The sequence below is a fragment of the Camponotus floridanus genome, unplaced genomic scaffold (assembly GCF_003227725.1).
Source record: "Camponotus floridanus strain SB8 unplaced genomic scaffold, Cflo_v7.5 scaffold45, whole genome shotgun sequence".
NCBI classification, from domain to species: domain Eukaryota; kingdom Metazoa; phylum Arthropoda; class Insecta; order Hymenoptera; family Formicidae; genus Camponotus; species Camponotus floridanus.
The window spans coordinates 1,342,052-1,362,048 of NW_020229603.1; the positions used below are offsets into that span (position 1 = coordinate 1,342,052).

Below are 19,997 nucleotides of genomic sequence, written 5' to 3' on the forward strand. Positions count from 1 at the left end.
ACATTATTGCCATTCCAACTAGAGATTAATATCGCAAATATATTCAAAGTATATATTTGACAGAGTAGACATTATATCTTTCTTAAAATTTAACGAAATTCCGATATTTCGCAAAATGACGTTTAAAATTGACGATATATTACTTTATCGCAAGATTTGAATCACAAGTGAAAAAAATTACGACGTTATTTCATCGTTTATACAAACGCTTCATATGCATATGCATGCAGACGTATGCATACGACCATCTATGCGCGGGCACGATTCGCTTTCGAAATACATCGATAAGATCTCGAACGGACGAGTTTCAAATTAATGTCAATGTTCACCGCGAGAAGGAGGAGTTTATTAATGTCTAGTCGTGCGCCCGCGTAATATCCGCACCCGTTCTAGCGTCATCACGGTCTCACGCATAACTAGAATATCGCGATTTGTAATCCGAGAGAAAATCCGAGACAAGCGACCATTATTTCTGCGGGTTTTTTTTGCGATTATTGCGACACTGTCTAACGATTATATCTCGAAGTAATGATCTCGTATATGATATTTTCAAACGAAATGTGTTGCTATCGACGAAATTTTTAAGACGATATACAAGTATAAAGATATAAAAATCTAGAAAATAAAATAATAAAATAATTTTATCGTTAAAAGAATGGAATATTGAAAAATATAGCCAGTCGATATTCTTCTTAGAAGGAAAACGATTGAAAAATTAGGCAAATTATGCTAATTATGATACGCCAAAATAATTGGTAATCGCGAGCTCAGCCGCTTTCTAGCGATGATGATAGGATGAAAGTCGGGTTAGCTTATAAAGGGTGATTAGATTAATTAATCGAGACGGAACCCGATAGATTAGTGAGATAGGCCATTTCGCAATCATTGGTAAGGTTAATTGCAAAAAGCCGCGGTATGCGTTAATGGTATTTGCGGTGTTGATGGATCCATCGTCACGAAACGAAGAAATTAATGGCGCCATCGCGAATCGGAGATCGATCAATCGGATTAGAAGATCGGCGAACGAAATGAGCGATCGGACATATGAACGTCGCGGAGAAATGAACGTCGAAGAAAAAGCGGCAGTGATAGATGATGCGATAAACTCGCAAAGCTTTTATCTTCTCGTGCTTCATTATTCACTTGACTTTACAGATTCTCTTAATTTTGACTTTGATTTAGCAATCATAAATTTTGTAATTCCGATATTTCGCAAATTCTCATTTTTGTTCGAAAAATATAAATTTTTTTTGAATTATAACGGTTTTCTCACATAATAAATTGATTACAAATTTTATGCATTTTCGGGGTAATATAATTAAATATTATTTGTTGCAATAAAAAAATAAAATCTTGTTAACCCGTTTACCGCGAGTGCATACTACTTACATTATGTCACGGAAAAATTGATTCTAAGAAAATACATAAAAGCCTACTCGAATTGTATAACGTCGTGAAACTCAACTATCTTACACTGATTTATATGCTTATCAACTTTATCGATGTGCTCAAAGAATGAAAATGGAGTTCGAGAGGTTGTTGAGGCGTATACATGAATTAATTAGCTAATCAGCAATATTTCGTAAGATGCGCTATTGCGACTTGCGCAAATATGCGCGAGTCTATGCTTGGCATTCGATGCAGCTATCCACGTACAACTGCGGTTTTCAAGGCAATCGGCTACAAGGCCAGATAAGGTAATGCCCTGGCAATAATTAGCTCGTACGATTTCACACGTGGTATTTCACACGTGGATCTGATACGCGTCGAACATTATCTAACGCGTTATCGTATAGTAATTATTTGCGCCGATATATCGGTGTTTGCATGCAAATAAGTAGGCGATTTGATAGCAGAAGGGTATCATCTATGTTTTCTCTTCTTTTTTTCTATTTATTTTAGTTAGTACGATGTCACGAAACTCACCGAAATAGTTCTATTTGAAGAAATTGAACGATATCATAAAGATTATGATATAATAAAGGATCATAGTCGATATAATTATGCATTTAGCTTAAACATATCTACAACATAAATCAAATTACAATTCAATCAATTATTTCTTATTATTTCGAGATAAACGATCGAGAAATTTGAAACTTTCTTATTTTATTTTAGATTTGAAGCGTTATATTGTGCTTCAAGAGATCGATTATTGCGAACTTATATGAAAGTTTCAAGTTCAATCTGATTATCGTTGCACTTTGCTATACGCAGCTATCTCATTTAACTCGAATGAGATAATTCAGTCATTAATTTAGTATCGTAGTTGCACGAGAAAGTCACTTTTGGTTCTCGCGCTAGATATACAGATACATGATTAATTTTACGCTTTGTAACTTTCTATCGATTATGACAAATGGTGATAATAAAACGGGATGACTGACGACGATAACTAATGATTCCGATATAATTTCATCTGCATTTTAATGAACATCGTGTTATGCTAAATCTTCATTATTCTGTTATTATGCATTCATATCCAGTTTGTAACCTAAGTTAATTAAATCTTCTATGAGCAATTTTACTAAAAATGCCTAACATTTAATTAATATATCTTAATTTATTATTAAGAATTAACAATTACTTTTAATTAACTTTTCGTGAAACTATTTACTCTTTACGAGAAAGAGAAAGCTAATTTTGTATATATTAAAATTAAAGTTATAAAATATAAGCATTGTATACGTATTTTTATCTTTCATTTTTTATTTTTTACATTTTTAAATTTTCTTTTAAAGGAAAATAGTTTAATAGTTTTTAATCATCTTTCACTGCTATATAATCTAAATTAATTATAATTTTATTTTATTCGAATGTTTTATTCGTATAGAAGATTTTTCTCTAACAGTATAATACATGTCTTGCTCTTTCAAATTCTCGCCATAATATCGTTGAAGAAATCATCGAAGTAGCTCTTTTCTGCGCGTTTTACATCAATAATGACACGTGTTCGTCTATCGTGCAGTTTGCCATTCGGTGCAGTTATTCGGGGCGATTCTTTATCTGTCTTGTTTGCTTGCTACACATATATAAATGTATACGTGCATAGTTATACGTGTACGCGCCATATATGTATGCATACGCTTCAAGCGAACAGATACAACCTAAAGCAGGTCACTTTCGTTGTTGCTGCATCTTACACACAGTGTGTTCCAGTCGACGGGCACGCGTGTTTCTCCATTCATAAACTTATAGAAACGTACGTCAGCAAGACACATAGTGCAAATCGCTAATAAGCGGCAAAAACGAGCGCAAACATGTATGCAAGGTGTTTATTAAATAAGTAATTAATAATGATAATCAAAAATATATAAGTATTTTAATGAATCAAGTTTTAATAAGATAATGCAAGAAACACAAATTTTATTTTTAAATTTAAAGACGATTTAATTTAATAGAAATTTACATTTTGAAATTAGACTCGAAATCACTAATATATTAAAAATGTAATTAAATATATTTAAAATTTAAATGCTATTGTCAGCCTAAAATTTCTTTAAAAATAACAATCGGCTAATTCAAAAGCTATCCTGTTATAGACTTTTATTTCTATTCTCCAAGACATATTTAAAAGTGGAAAACGATCGAGAGAAGATTCAAAAGATAATAGTATGAAAGTAGTATGAGCAGCTTCGAGCTACGATGAACTCTATTTCTTCGGCTATTAGCGTTAATCGATTATAACGTGACAGATTGAATGATTTAAATAAAGACCGGGTGCGTCACACAGGCTCGTCCTGAAACCACTTGACCGCGCCCTGCAAAATGATGCCATCGCCATTGGCGTTTGCTCAATCTATTATTCGATTCGCTACGTTTTTTCTGGTGAACCTATTGATTATGCTAGATAGCTAGATTATCGAAACAAAACAATGAAGGCCAATATTTCTTTAGAATCCGTTGAGAACATTTTTCTTTGTATTATTGTCTTTTGAATTGATAATATACAATACAAATATTTTTTATTGTTATTCTTTATAAAAAATTTCATATAATTATAATAATAATTTCATATAATTATAATAATAATTGAGAAATTTTAATACTATATATTTATGCATTTTATCTCGAGCGTATGATAATATTTTCAAATATATTCAAATATATAAGTTTTAATATGAAAAAAAAAAAAAAAATTATATATATATATATATATATATATATATATATATATGAATATTATTAATGAATGTTATATTTTATATAAATACTAATAATACACTTTATTAAATTATAAATAATATTTAACATTGGATTCTATTTTAATTGAAATTGATACACAAGTGTGAAGGTTGCTGAATTGAATCCAATTTATTTTTATAAAATAGACATTTTTTTATTTCTAATGATATCAGATGCATACGATTGAGACAGATATTTGCAAAAAGTTGATTCGAGATAAGTTCGATTTCAATGCGTCAAGCACTGTATCAATATCTGTCACAAAGGCGACTGAAATTATGATTTCCGTAAATTTAATTATATTGCCTAATTTTTCATAGACGACAATTTCTAATGCAGACAATGATTCATTTATATTGCAGGTGACCGGAACCAAACGGGCCAGTATTTATGCCAGTATGCCAATCGAATGCCGGTAGACGACTAATATTCGCCGTCACCGCGCGATAGCCAATTAATAAGTTACTTAGCTAGATCAATTAATAGTTAATAAAATATCGGGTACATGTCGATTATTCGCGACTAATGACTAAAGACGCGAATATAGATCCGTATTTTTTTTTGCATGATCGCGTAAGCAATAAAAATCGCGTCTTGTGAATAAACACGTCCGCTTATATCGCTTATATACTTTTCTCGACGACAATAATTTTTCGGCGTCCTTTCATTCGCCGAAATTTGGGAGATAGATAAAAAAAGAACAAGGAGGGAAAATCCAGTGCGCGCGTAATCTCGGTAAAGTGAGATCGACTCTTTTCCCGCGGCTGTGTTGAGTGTGAAGGAAGAAGAAAAAGAAGGGACAGTCTTGCATCGAAGTGAAGTGGAAACGGATACCATCCCGGCGATCATCACGGTGGCTGGAAACGCAGACTTACATCGGGAGCGCCAACCTGCAATCAAGGTTCATGGTTTTCATGGTGAGTCACACAGCATCTATTTCTATCTTTCCTTGTGACTTTCTGTTTTCCTTGCGGTCTTCTTCCTTGTGTCGCGCGATTGTTTCCGGCCGAGTTTTCTTCATTTCAAATATCGACTCGATAAAGTTGTGTCTGTCTCCGATCAATTTTGTATTCTCCATCATATTTTCCATTAATCAAGTTTTTAAACTTTCGTATTATTTTCGCAATTTATATTTCTCAATTCGATGATTATTTTAATAAAAACATCTACTTTTTTTATTTACTATTTTTCATTATGCAAGATAATTATAATAATTTCAGAAAAAATTAATTCCAAATTTTTTTAAAAAATAGTTTATAAATAATACGATAGTTTAAAATAATTGTAGACATTATATTTAATATATTTAATTAATATAAATGTATATTAATTAATATTAATTAATATAAATTGTTTCTCTTGACAATATAAATTTGTCACATGCGCGGTAGCACGTCAATCATCATTTATATGCGAATGGATTTGCCGATCAAGCGAAACGAATATAAACTTATGAGACAGACTACTGCGAATTTGTGTCTCGGGTTCATCGGCTCATTTCTTTCATCATCAAAAATATCTTTTACATATCTTTCACATTTGAGATGTTTTATATATGCTTGCCACCCAGGATCGATAGCACAGTTTCGCGGATGTGACAAATGAGCGTATGCATTTTAAATTCCATCGAACGTTGCGTCGCAAATGCAGCGTCGCACGATTTGCATAATTTTCGCGCTGGCCCGCCGTTTCGTTATCTTTACGTCCGCGTCATATCGTGTCGTATCTTCGCGATGCGATGATTGGTTATTAAAATTACGCTTCGCGCAGGGAATACCGGTAAGCGGCGAGATTGGCTCGTAAATTGATACATACGCACGAACGTAACAGCCCTAACCGATTTATTCGTCGTTCGTTGTTTTTTCGGTTTTATTCTTCTCCTACCTGGATCGGGAGTTCTTCTGTTTTAAGCATCGCGATGCTCATTGAATCAGTACCTTTCCATACATTTCTTTAGTGTTGTTTTTCACCATTCGATAATGAATATCATCGTCGAACGTAGCACGTGTCGCGCACGATTTGCATAATTGCTCATCGACTTCTCTTCAAGCGCCGCCTCGTTATCTTTATACTCTTCATATTGCGTCGAATCGGAGGCAAATCGTCAAGCTATTGAACTTATACTTTGAATTCCCGATGTTTCGAAACGACGACCTGGAAAGCAAAAACGGCATTGATGTGCGCAAACACTTTCACATGGAAAGAACGCCATTTATTTATCTGCCTGTTTCCTTCGGCTTGTTATTTTCATCTTATTATTAATTATCAAACCGTTCGCATTCTCCGAATGATTCTCCTAATGAACGGATTCGACATGATATCGTCTTAAATCGAGCAGTTTTATTGGCGTTATTCACGACACGCGTTATTTGCATTATCGTATTTACATCAAAGTGGCGCGAAACAAATTTCGCATTTCTACATTTGTTCTGAAATTTTTAAAGTTTTAAATTTGAGAAAGATATGTAGTATATATAATAAATTTTATGTTCGGAGAATTCCAAATAGAAATTTTTTAAGTAATAGATACAATTGATCAAAGTATTCAATGATATTCATGAATTTTTTCCATCATTCGTGAATTTTTTATAATTGACAGAGATTTTTATTATAGAAAATCATTTTCTTAATAATAAAAAATTCTCGATAAACATCCGCAAAAATCCATATGCAATGAATCCTTAAGAATACATATGCAATGAATTTAACTAAAACATAGACTAAAAATGCAAAATATTATGGCGCTCTTGATTTCTTTTCGATGAAAAATAAATGTTAATTTATTTTTTGTTGCTTTAATATTTTATTGCATTTCTCTCCGGATAATTCATCTCCCCCTCAACGGCTGGATGATTGCTGGCACGAATATTTCGAAGCCTGCGGCGTGTTACGCAAATTAGTGAACGTAACCGGACGTAACCCTATTATTTATCTTTTACCAAGAGGAAGCCTGGCAGACTAATTAAGAAAAAAACCGGATCGATTCCATCGAAAGATGATCCGCGATCTCGCCTGAGTATCTTGGTCGGAGATTATTTTGAGGGTGGAAGAGGGAGGGTTCGGAAAAGGGATAGATTTGGGGTGAGAGAAACGAGGCAAAAACACGTTTGCGAGAAGACCCACCGCCGGGTTACGGGTCAAACCGCAGTGGGCATTAATAATCGTTTACAATCTTTAAAGCAGGGTGTGGCGAGTGCATTCATCGTCTTTCTCTCTTGCTTCTTCCTCTTCTTCCGCCTCCTCTTTCTGCTTTTATCCTTTGCAAAATGGAACTAAAGCGTCCGAACTTGTCTCCGTAAATGTTTATATGCTCTCGTAAAAGGAGAAGAAAGAGAAGAAGTGTTTACTGCTTTACACTTTACGTATATTTATACATATTGCTCATGTCATAAATTTAATTTTTTTTTTAAATATTATATATTCTTTTGATCTTTTTGTTTTATTTTATTTCAATCTTATATCTATTTAATGAAATATTTATTTAATTAATGATAGAAATTAATTGTCTTGAAATGATACAAAAAATTAATTTTTATTCTATGTGCTCTCTGCAAAAATATTTTTCGTAAAATATTGCATCTGAAGACTGTGAAAAGATCTTGAAGTTTATTTCGTGCCTGTTTTTGTACTCTGCGACGAAGTTAATTTTCAGCGACTATCGACCATGTCAGACGAGTGGCCATCGAAAAATTCGCTGCGGTGTGCGATAAGGCTTTTTCTCGCGCGTTATTAACGGCGATGATAAATATGCGCGAGTGGCAATCCCGTTCTTCTCACGAGTGCGACGAATCGGCGATCGGGTTCTCAGCATGCCGACACGAAAAAAGCACCTTCGAGGAACCTGTTTTATCATCTTCCACACGAATTTACGTTATTACGTGAAAATTACTCGAGGATATCAAAAATATTTCTTTGATTATAAAAATATTTTTTATAACAGCTGATGTACTTAAATTCACTCAATTGATCATAAATCGACTATGTATTGCTAATAATTCAATTAGGACGAAGTACTTCAAAATCAAATAATTGTATGGTAATTTATTATCGGTTCTTAAATTTCTTTGTGGCTTAAAAACTTAAATAAGAAATTTATCCATATAGTATTTATTTATTTATTTCCATACTTTAAAGTTTAAAAAAGGAATAATACCTACACAGATAGCAAGATTAGTATTTTAATAATACTACAAGATTAATATTTTAATAATACTACACAGATAGCAAGATAATCATTTTTCTTTACATAAAATAGTATAATGAAAAGCATTTTATTATGAGAGCTTGTAGATTTCTTAGGTAACTTGCGATTTTTTGCGTAGCATTATTGACGATGGCGATAAATACGAGCGTTTTGATTTTCGAGATATAGATTCTCTCTTTCCCCTCAGGAATAGCTCTCTTCTTTTCTTTTCGCGAGGACGATGACTCGAGGAGAGCTTGAAAATCGACCGCTTGAATATCGGTCGTTCCCTCCATCCGTCCAAATGACCTACCATTGCCACCTGCAGCGACGAATCAGTATATTTAACATCGAATTTAATAGACATCGCGCGCTCGTGTTTACGAGACGCATTAATAACACTGCGGTGAATAATACACATGCTCAATGCTGTCTCGAAACGTCGCTGTATCGAAACTCAATATGAGACACACGTCTTACATATAAGTGACAGTTATCGATATGTGGAGATAATATTGTAAAAATTATGATATTTATCACGACGGTGAGAACATTTAGATCGACTTTGAGTTTAGATGTAATAAAAATGCATTTTATGAAAATATCGACATATTTCTCACAGCAGCTGTGTAAGAGATAAAAAAAATATTGTGCGTTTATTGATTCGAACATATCGCTGTGCACTGTAAGAATATTTTTCACATAAAACGTATTAAAGGCAATATAGTGGGTATAAGATTTCTTTCGAGAGAAATGAAAAATGAAACTTCGCGGTACGATTCATCACTCGCGTCGGTTGCAGTCTTCGAGAAAGTGATGCATGTCTGTTGTCGGAGATGCTATGCCAAATATCATTTATCCTACAACACGAATATGCTCATGAGATATATTCAAGGATCCTTCACCCTTAGCGCGAGAGGCTCGTATCGATATAACTCGTGTATTTCATAAAGATATAGTACAAATTTATAAATGATAAAATTTATTATTGATTTCAAACATTAAGAATTTCCGCGAATTTTATCATTTTTATTACTTGTAAAAAGTTCCAATATTGCTACATTGTGATTTAGTGAACAAGAAATAATTATCTGTTGAATTTTTTAAATAAATATAATTAAATATAATTAAAGATTAATCGACAATAATGAGATGATTAATCGAAATAAAACGAATGCAATTACTAAAATAAAGAAGCTTACAGTATATGAAAAATCCCACGTAAAAGAGAACGTATTGAATTACTAATTAGTGGAATAATTTCGTCATAAATAATTGCTAAAGCAATTATTAATGTAAAGATAAGACAGTCGCAATTATAACAATAAATCATTCTTAAATAATGCAAGATATACGAACAATTAAAGTGTCGAATTAATTAACAGCAGAATTAACGTCAGGATGGATCGCGATATAACGTTGCAAGAACATTCGAGCATTGCCAAGTCGAGATCGCCCTCGTAGCATGCAAGAGATCGCATCCGAGGGAAGGGAAACGCCATTTCCTGTAAAATGTCCGACCGTCATGCATTCGCTGAAAAAATACAAGCTAATTTTTAACGATATGTTTTAAGCGTTTCTTTCACGTTACTCGTAAACGATCACTAAAATTTGGGAATCTTGCTCGTTAAAAATTAATGCGAGTTGTTTCGAGATCCGGTTGAGGTTTCAACGTGACATTACGAGGTATCCCAACGCAGGTGCTATTCCGATTTCAACCGTTCGCGAGTCCGGCAATTTATATGGAGATTCTTTATCACTCTTTTTATTAGCCACGTAATTCAATAATATTATACAATGTTTAATAAGGGATCGTAGATGAATCAAGGGAAATCCTGCATATCATATATTCGACAAATTATTCTCGTTATGGGAAAATGGGAAAATCAATGGAAGTGAAGCGCTTGGCGGAAAACTTTTGATCGATATAAAATATTAATGTTATAGCGTTCTCTCACTTATGTGGCTTTCATTTAGCATAGTCAAAAATAAAAACAAATTATCGGGAGGAAGCACGATATCAATCGTGCGCACGCGATATTATATATGCTAAAATAATATTATTACATAAATAATACATCTAAATTATTCTACTATTTAATATTTTTTTAACAGAGTATTTTTATTATAGACAAACAAAACGAGAATTTCTTTAACATACATATTTATATCTTTGCTTTTTTGAAATTTTCTTTATTTGTAAAGAGAAAATATAAAGAGAATTTTATATCTCATATTTCGAAATAATTAAGTGTTACAATATACCGTGATTTACTTTACTACTGAATTTTACCGTTATTTCATTCAACGCGATGTAAATAACGACCATGCGATAAACGTTATTTAATTCTGGATTGCATTCGCCTCGGAAAGTTAACTTACGTATCTTGGTCGTAACAAGGAAAGGGAAAAGGCGTGTGGCACGTTAAAATTTCTCCAGTTGATTACATCGTAAGATTGTAACATTTAAAGTGCGACACCCACGCGGTAAGAAAATACCGTCGGTTAATTGTTCGAACGGAGTTAAAGACAGCACCCGAAATAAATAAACAAACGCGAAAGTATTAACTTGTATATATGGGCATCATGGATTGTATTTTTTGATCTCGTTATATATACGCATTATTAACCATCATAAAATGTATGAGTTATTTATTTCGCGAGGTCTGCATCTTCGAGAACTGCACATGTTTTAATTGCACGAGTTTTAATTTTATATGCTAAGTTTTTAATTTGTTCGTAGAAAAATAAAATGAGTTATATGAAGAAAGAACAATATAATAATGCTGTAAAGCTCATTAATCGATATAAATCATTTTTAGAAAAAATTGAGATAAATTATGATATTCTCCCCGACTTGCATCATCAATGTATGCATGTATTTATTGTCATTTCGCATACAAAAACAAAATAATAAAGCTTAGTCTGTAATTTGTATCTCGGTGAAGGAAGTCACTGTCTCATCATGAATTGCGACAAAAAGATCGCAAAATCGTCAATGCGTCGATAATAACTCATTTGTAGTGGCGTAATGAGATTTTATCACCGGATAATGTATGACCGGAGGCTGCTTTGCACGCTTGGCATCGATGCATGCCTACGCCAACGAGATATTAAAATAAGCTCAATTATGAAGGTAAAGGTACAATGCTCTTTTTCTTATCGATGGCTAATGATTGTCGAGTGCGGTTAAACTACTAACTGTTCTGCTCAAGATATAAACATCAGTTTGTCACGTAGACTTTAAACAGATATCTATTTCTACTTTTTTAACATGATATGGCACAAAATCTGCTTTAACGCCTATAGAGAAATTTAATTAAATCTATATTTGAAGATGAAAAAAATTATACAATGCATGTAATTTTCAAGTTTTTAATCATTTTGATGAATAAATGAACTTAAATTTATATGCATATCTCGTTTTGAAAAAAATAATATTATAATAATATTAAAAGTTAAATACACATTGGTAATAAAAGTATCTATTGAAAAGACTATTACAATTATATTTTCAATAAGAAATAATGAAAAACTGTAAATAAAAAGACATTGCATTTTTAAAGAAAAACAACAAATTGTGACACGTTCTAACGTTCTAACGTTACTACGTAACACTACGTAACGATTGGTATCAATTTCACAATAGCGGCAGTTAGTTACTGATGTATAGCGTTTTCTATAGTCTAGCGGAACAGCTCTCTTTCCGCAAGCGCTATAAAACATTGATCACTGAGAAATATTCCACGTGCAGGTGGAAAGATCGCGAACTACTACGTTAGCTATACGGAACTTGGAGAAATATATTTGCGATCGTAAAATGACATTTACGAGAGATTAACTTTTAAATTACGTTCCGAACACATTTTTTTCAACTTTTAATGTCTCTTCAAATTACTCAAAGATTATCTTGGTTAGATGCCGGTGATCTTTTACAGTATTATTGCAGCTATTTTTTTCTTTTCTGTTATTAAATAGATTTTCCCAAGGTTTTTTCCAGAGTAGAAAGAAATCTCTTTCTTTTCTGATAATTTCAATTTAAAAAATTTGTTGGAGCGACACTTATGATTTATACGTGAATTTACAGTACAATACATGATGGGTCGTTTGTTTGACGGTGTACATCGCTTCGATGGCGATCCCGTACGTGGCTCAACTCTCACACTACATATGGAAGAATCGATTATCGGTATCACGGAAGCGCGATCGATTTTTCGATGGTCCATTTAACGGGCGTGAACACGCGCGCTTTCTGATTTACGACACTCTCGGATAATAAGCAGCCGTACTCACTGGAAACCGTTACTTGCCACACGGTGAAATTGCGCAAAAATCGCTAATTATTTAATTGGGAATTTCTGCCTCTAAGAATGATTGATAGAAATTACCATGCTGTAAAAGCATAATTAAATAATATTTTATATATCAAAGAATCTTAATTATAAATATAAGAAGCGAAAACTTTGCATTAACTTTGCATTTTCGAGCAATGTCATAGTAAAAAAATTTTCGTAATAAATTAATGAATTACGTGTCTTTTTAATTGATAATAAACGGATGGATATTTTATAGAGAGGTAAATCATTGTGCATTAAGATTGTAAATTAAAACCGATACCGAATTTCAAGCGAAAATAACTTTATGATTAACCCAACAATAACGTTCCACGTAAAAACGCGTTGCATTCGCTAGCGAGATACATATCCGAGGGTCGAAATGACAAAGAATTCGTCCGAATTTTATGATGCGGACCAACCGCGCGAACAACTTCTTCTCTCTCTCTGCCCACGCTGCCGGAACAAAATGGCGTTCTTTTAATTTACGAATCGTTAACGTCGTCTGGACGAACACTAAAGTCGATGAGAGGCCGCGGTCGCGGACGAGACCGGAGGTTTAAGGCCGGTGTAAATTTCGCCGGTGTTAAAGAGGTGCCAAATTTTTTAAATCATCTGGTCGGGAGCGTTCCGCTTTCACGATAATGCAAAAGCATGGTATAAGACGCGCCTTTCGGCGACTTCGTTTCGGCGTCGATTTGCATCTTCGTCCAAAATCAGGAACATGCGCTCGGAATAATGCAATCGTTATTACGGAGTGAACGAAATCACTTTTTAAAATTATACATGAATGAAAAAATCGTGTCAGGAATGAGTAATTTTATTATATAGAATATTTTGTCCAGATCCTATCTTTTTCGTTTACAATTTTTCTAGGTTAATTTGAGATATTTTTAGCGCAAATTTGATTGCAAATTAAATTATAAGAAAATTCATTCCACAAGGAAAATTTCGCAACAATCTCAGCGTTTAATTTCTAATTTAAGAAATTGCAGTTTATTGAATTTTATTTGCGTGTTTATTGTGAGAAAAAAGTACGAGTAATCACGGCATGCAATTATTATACACGTTTATTTCACTTTCGGTAAGCTCGCGAGAGGTGAGAGAACCGCGAGGGCCAACATGGTTACTTTGTGCGCTTGAATTTTGAGTGAGAAGATTCACGAGCTTTTTACGACCCACCCGCTGCGCAGGCTGAGTCACTTCGCGACGCATGTGCTGGTGGTCGTTTCAGGGACCGTAAGTACCCACATTACCAACGAATATTGCCGATAAATAACGCGTCCCACTTCCTCGTAAAATCAGATGTACGCTCCACGCGAGCTCTCTTTCTTCGTCGAGCTTGGACGTCTATTTCTATATTGTAACCCGTTCGAGCGGTACTATGATAAAATTATCTGTCGCTATATATAAATTGTCTTGATCCATTTATTGCACTTAGTATAATATATATTGTTGATAACTGATTTCACGTTACCGTAAAGTACTCGCAATAGTTATCTATTTATATAGCTGCCATCTACTTGTCATAGCTGCTGCGAATAAATAAAGTAGTCAGATACTACAGTAATTGGATTTATAGCGTATTATTAGTTTTATATTAGATTTCTTAATATTAATCGACATTAAAAATATCTTTAACGTATCGTATTAAATCTAATACTATTTTACATCAATATTTTAATGTCAAAAATCTATGTTAGTTTAAATATTCTCCGAATATTTTCGTTTTTACAAAATTTTCATCGTCTTATGTCACCGATACGAAGATACATTCAAGTGTAATTCGTGCTCTGTATTTGTATCTCGACGGTAGACATATGACACAATTTTTCATTCTAAATCGATACGGCAATCAATTATGAATGATAATGAGCGACCACACCTAAGTAGAGCCCATTCAAAAAAACTTCATAAAATCGTAGCACGTATATTTATAACACAGTCATCTGAATCGTGTCATTTCTATACACGTAACTCATAACGCGTTGTCAAGTTAATCATTTTTCGGCGAGTCAATAAGTAACCATATTGCCGACAAATATCGGTGATAAAAGATGCGTCCCACAGATCGCTTCGTCGTAAAATTGAACTCTCGATCTACATCTATTTTCTGATTGTCGACATGTTAGCGCATATACTGGGTAAAACTTGTTCGACATCGCATTTTGTCTCACACGACATTCGGTATACTCGATTCTGGCTTATCGGTAACATGTCTTGTGACAGTTCTGATCCCAATCCGGTGAAGAAATCACAGAAATGCACTATGTTTCCGCTGTTGTGATATTTTTATTTATTCAATTATCAGGCATTACATTTAAACAAATAATAAGATATTATAAGAGTAGATAAAGAAATAAGCAAGATAAATAATATATATGAAATATAAAATTGTGTAATATAATGAAATAGAAAAATTAATCAAATATGAAAACATTAAGATTATTTTGTTGAAAAAAATATTTGAAAGGCATCTCTCATTCCTTCGCTATAAATAATAGCTCTTTTCGACATGAGTTATTATTTTTCTGTCAGTTTCTCTTTCCTCTTATTCTTTATAGAAAACTTTAATCTCGAGCTGTTTCAGTGTTAACAGTCGCCGAAATGGCTCATCAATTTGAAATGTTTTAACCGGTGGCATATGATGCTCGTTTATTGCTCACAAAGTTTACTTTTCGTCCTTGTACTACTCGTTCGATCGAACATTTCAGATTACGTTGAAACTATTAGTTTAACATTTTATTAGTTCACTCATCCCTAGCATACATATGCGCGATACCCGTGGTATTTAAAATGAGCCGAGATAGCAAATACGATGGTTTTCCCAACGGTTGCGCCCGCATTTATTATACGCACGTTTAATAGCCTGGTTTTTATTACGTTGCTGTGCGCGAACTCGCTACACTTCGTCGCTTTATTACTATGAACTATTATTACGATTATTATTCTTGGCAGATGCCACAGAATTTGCCTAAACATAAAATTTACACTAATACGAGAAAATTTGCGCTAGTGAAATTGGTTTTCAGATAATATTTAATTGTAGTAAAAATATATAATTCTTAAATATATAATATATATTTGCATTCTTTTAATTGACAGCAATTTAAATTAGATAAATTAATTATATAAAATAGAAAACAGCTGTTTTTAGTGACATTTATCTCTTATAAGAAAACACAAAAGACTATATTTTGTTGTCAATTTCATTTAATTTATACAATTAGTTTAAATAGTTATTTGTCATAACTTCCGCGATAATCTCATTGATACTCTTTTCCATCACGAATGTCACGAACTACCAATTTTCTGCATGTTCGCTTTACGAATGTGATCGCACAAATAAATTTTTACTCGTTGGTTCATGAAAATACAGAATCCTATCATAAATGGAGGTTTTCTTTTCTAATATCATTTTACATGATTAACTTCAATCGGTACAACCAATTGAGTAACCGTAAGAAACAATTTTATCAGTTTCGTTATCATTTATTATTGTCTGTCTCTCGGATTTTTATTATGTTTTTATTATGTTCATCTCCCGGAGACGTCTATATGTGTATATATGTATATGTATGTGTGTATATATATATATATATATATATATATATATATATATAATATATATCCAAAAATATTTAAATGTTAATAAGACATAGATCGTATTTTTGAAAATTATTGTACTCCGTTCTATTAATTTTCCAGTGTGGATTTCTAGGCTCATGTTATTAGTGAATGCTAATCATAGTGAAAAAGGTATACTTAAGAGTTCAAATAGTCCGTGCTGTTTGTGTTGAGTTTAACATAATTTGGTCAGTTACGTTCTAATATGATTTCAAAATATTACACAATTATGACAGTATAATTGAATTATGTTAATTTTCACTGTTAGATTCACTATTTGGTTCCTTATATCTTTTTGACATTTGAATTGTCGATGCAATTTCGTCATTAAAACATATTTAAATGGAAAAACAATAATCTGACAATACGATAATAATGAGAAACATTAAAGTATTCTGCGCGAAATTAATGATACCTATGTTCTCTCCCTTTATCTTTATTTGGACTACATAACATTTCGTCGCCTTCTGCGTTCCTTAATTCGCGCTTCTCTCTTTGTTCGACATACGCTAATGACGGGTTCTGAACATAAACATCGATCTATTTAAAGGGGAAATTAACTCGGCTGAACTCTCGGGAGTGCTAATGAAAAACGTCGGTGTTCGTGTTAGTTGCGAGAATTACTGCGCTCTTCATGCGTGACACGTTGTGCTCTTGCCAAGTACCTGCCGATCTGTATAATTAACATCGCTGATATTATAATTTAAAAAATTCCTAGATATGAGCTATATCAATGCAATCAGTAATTCAGTGAATTATACATTACATACATTGTTTCCTTAATTTTTTAATGTTTAATATTCTATTAAGTAGAATTAATTATCTGTAAATTACTTAACTATACGGGAGATACATGCCACTTAACTGACACGCAGCTTAAAGCTAAATTACGGTAGCTCTACACATTTAATTGCTATTAATACAGTTTAATTGCGAAGAATTATCAGTTTCATATTCATTATGCTTATGTGTAATTTATCTTAAAATATGACAATCTATCGGATCTTTGTCATAAAATAAGTGTCTTCGCAAAAGCATTCCTTGCTTCGAATATATTATAAGTGCTATATTTATTTATAGAAAAATTCCTTTTTGAATATCATAATTTTTAATACTTTTATTTTTTTCTTCATATATTTGTAACTTGCACAAATATTACGTCAACTTGAATAAAATTGGAATGTAGATGCAATTTAAGTATCGATAATTTAACTTTCTTTTTAATAAGCGAGGATTTAGTGAAAAGATTAAACACAAATGAATTACACACCCCCATATAAAGACATGTTGAAAAATAAAAACGAAAAAGCTCACAGAAGGCCCCCCGCGCATCTCAGCGAAACGAAAAAAGAAGTCAAAACCGGTTATACCGCCAAAACCGGAAAGATTTCTTCCGTACACTGTCGCCCAAAACGGACAAATAGGACGAGATGGTTCGGCCACTGGTATAGAAATAAAAAAAACTACGAAAATCAAGTATATCTGTAGAAGCAACGTGATGGACTTTCATTCCAAGTATTTTCGCAAAGACATAAACGATATAAAAACATGATAGAATACAAATTAATAAATTTTATAAGTTGTATACAAAATTTCCGATATTAAAATATTATTAAGAAAAATCTATTAAATTTCGAAGAAGAATTAATGATATAAACTATTAATCCTTTTTTAATGATTGTGACAAATTTGCTGATAATTGTCATATCTTTGAGAAATATCTAAATAAATAATATTGCATTACATTTGTGTGAAAAAGATTATGATCTTATATAACTTTTAGAGCAATGTCGCGTTGAATATGGTAGTATATTGATAGCCTCGCAATTAAAACTCCAATAACATAATTTACAATTTATATGATGGTGCATAAGTTATCGCCCGATGTGTGAGAGAGGTTGTCCGAATAATTATTCAGTTCCAATCAAAGATTTTTTGCTCGTATCACACGGAAAACGTATCGTCCAAGTTGACTCGTATAAACGTATTTATTAATGATTGCTTTTATTTTCCTTTTACTCAGATGAATAATTTTGAATGAAGTAATTGTATTAATTTTATAATTGGTTTAATATAATATTTTTTATTTATTTCACTCGACATTCAATTATAATATTATTCGATTAACTATTTAATTATTTGCGCAAAGTACATATAATGCATTTATTTTTTTATTAGTGTATATACTTTCTATAATATATTATCCGCGTGCTCGCAGTAATTAATTTAGAAAAGACAAGAAGTCGAGGGATGAGAGACTACCGAATCAACGGTAATTACAAGGAAGTTGTATCACTTGCATCATTAGTGCCGCATCCCTCGCGTGCATTAGCTGTTATTAAGGTTTGTCGGTTTAAAATTAATGCGCGTGTTCGCGCAAATATATTTTTGACAGAATGGTAACTGCGTTACATTGCCGTTACTACCCGGAACATTAATCGATTGAACGTCTTGAATATGAGTTATCGCTTCTTAACTGTCCTACATATATAATTTCTTCACGTGTTTTACATGTGTTTATATATGTTTTACATAATATGAGCGACACTTAATAATCGAGACACCCAAATTTTTACTAATAATTGTAATTGCGCACCATATTTCTTTGGCATTAAAATAATATATGATAACCTTAGATTATATAATGGAAATATAATGACAATGTTCTGCATCTCAGAATTTCGTGGATAACTTTCTTTAAAATCTCTGTATATATAGATAACAAGATTAATTCTCCGATTAAATTAATGTCGTTATTTATCATTTATTCCATCGTAATTGTTTATTTTATTATTTTTTTCTCTTTCTTCGTCGCCGCGTGTCCATCTACCATCGGTGCATTATTACCGCAAAAAAAGTAGCGAAATGTTTATATGACTGCGAAATCTCGTCGCTCGTTCAAGATATATCGTGCAGAGTCATGGGATTATAATGAATCGTTGCCTGCGGTGGCCGGATAATTCATAATCCAATTCCTTCTGGAACGGGATTCCATTCGGTCGCGAATTTCATCCTGGGTTGCCATGTAGCTCAGGAGATTCACATTGGGAACGTGGGTCGACCTAGCATGACGTCCTGACGAGTGACTTCCTCGAGAGCAACAATTCTTGTCACAATTCTCGTTCTTTGTGCTAGTACATTTATACAAGTACTTAAAAATAACTCTGAAAAATATATAGTATTAAGAAAAATTAAATTTGTAAGAAAAGATGATAAAAGATTAATATCTAAGTTTAATATTAGAATTTATACGCAAAAATCCTGTTAGATATTATACACAAAACATGTATAAATTTATTATATTAATTTAAAATCAAATTTTTTTCAAAATTTTATTGTTTAAGTTTACAACATGTTTAAAATAGCTTTATATTAATTTATTTAGTTATTTAGTGATTTTTTGCGGAATATTGTGTATTGAATAATCTTTTAAGTGCTACGAGATTTTGGTGATGCACATATAAATCATCGAACATGAGATCATTAGTCTGCGGTAGTGAGTTATTTATCAGTTGCATAATACCGATTAATAAAGGGGCGGATGCAACTTTTGATTAAAAACCTAGTCACTAAATAATGATGATGGAAATGCTTTTAACATGCAATTTCTCACGTTATTCAAAAATTATATTAATATCCATAAATTTTTACAAATGATTATATAGTGA

General features: G+C 32.5%; 1 protein-coding gene across 1 annotated transcript in view; it reads left to right on the top strand.

Moving 5' to 3' along the window:
* Positions 1 to 19,997, top strand: part of LOC105256729 (Krueppel-like factor 3) — a 297,107-nt gene that overhangs the window by 12,537 nt on the left and 264,573 nt on the right. The window contains exon 2 of the mRNA XM_025411896.1: positions 4,548 to 5,102. Coding sequence (XP_025267681.1) covers positions 5,091 to 5,102 — 12 coding nt within the window. The 5' untranslated portion in view covers positions 4,548 to 5,090. The remainder of the gene's footprint in view (positions 1 to 4,547; positions 5,103 to 19,997) is intronic.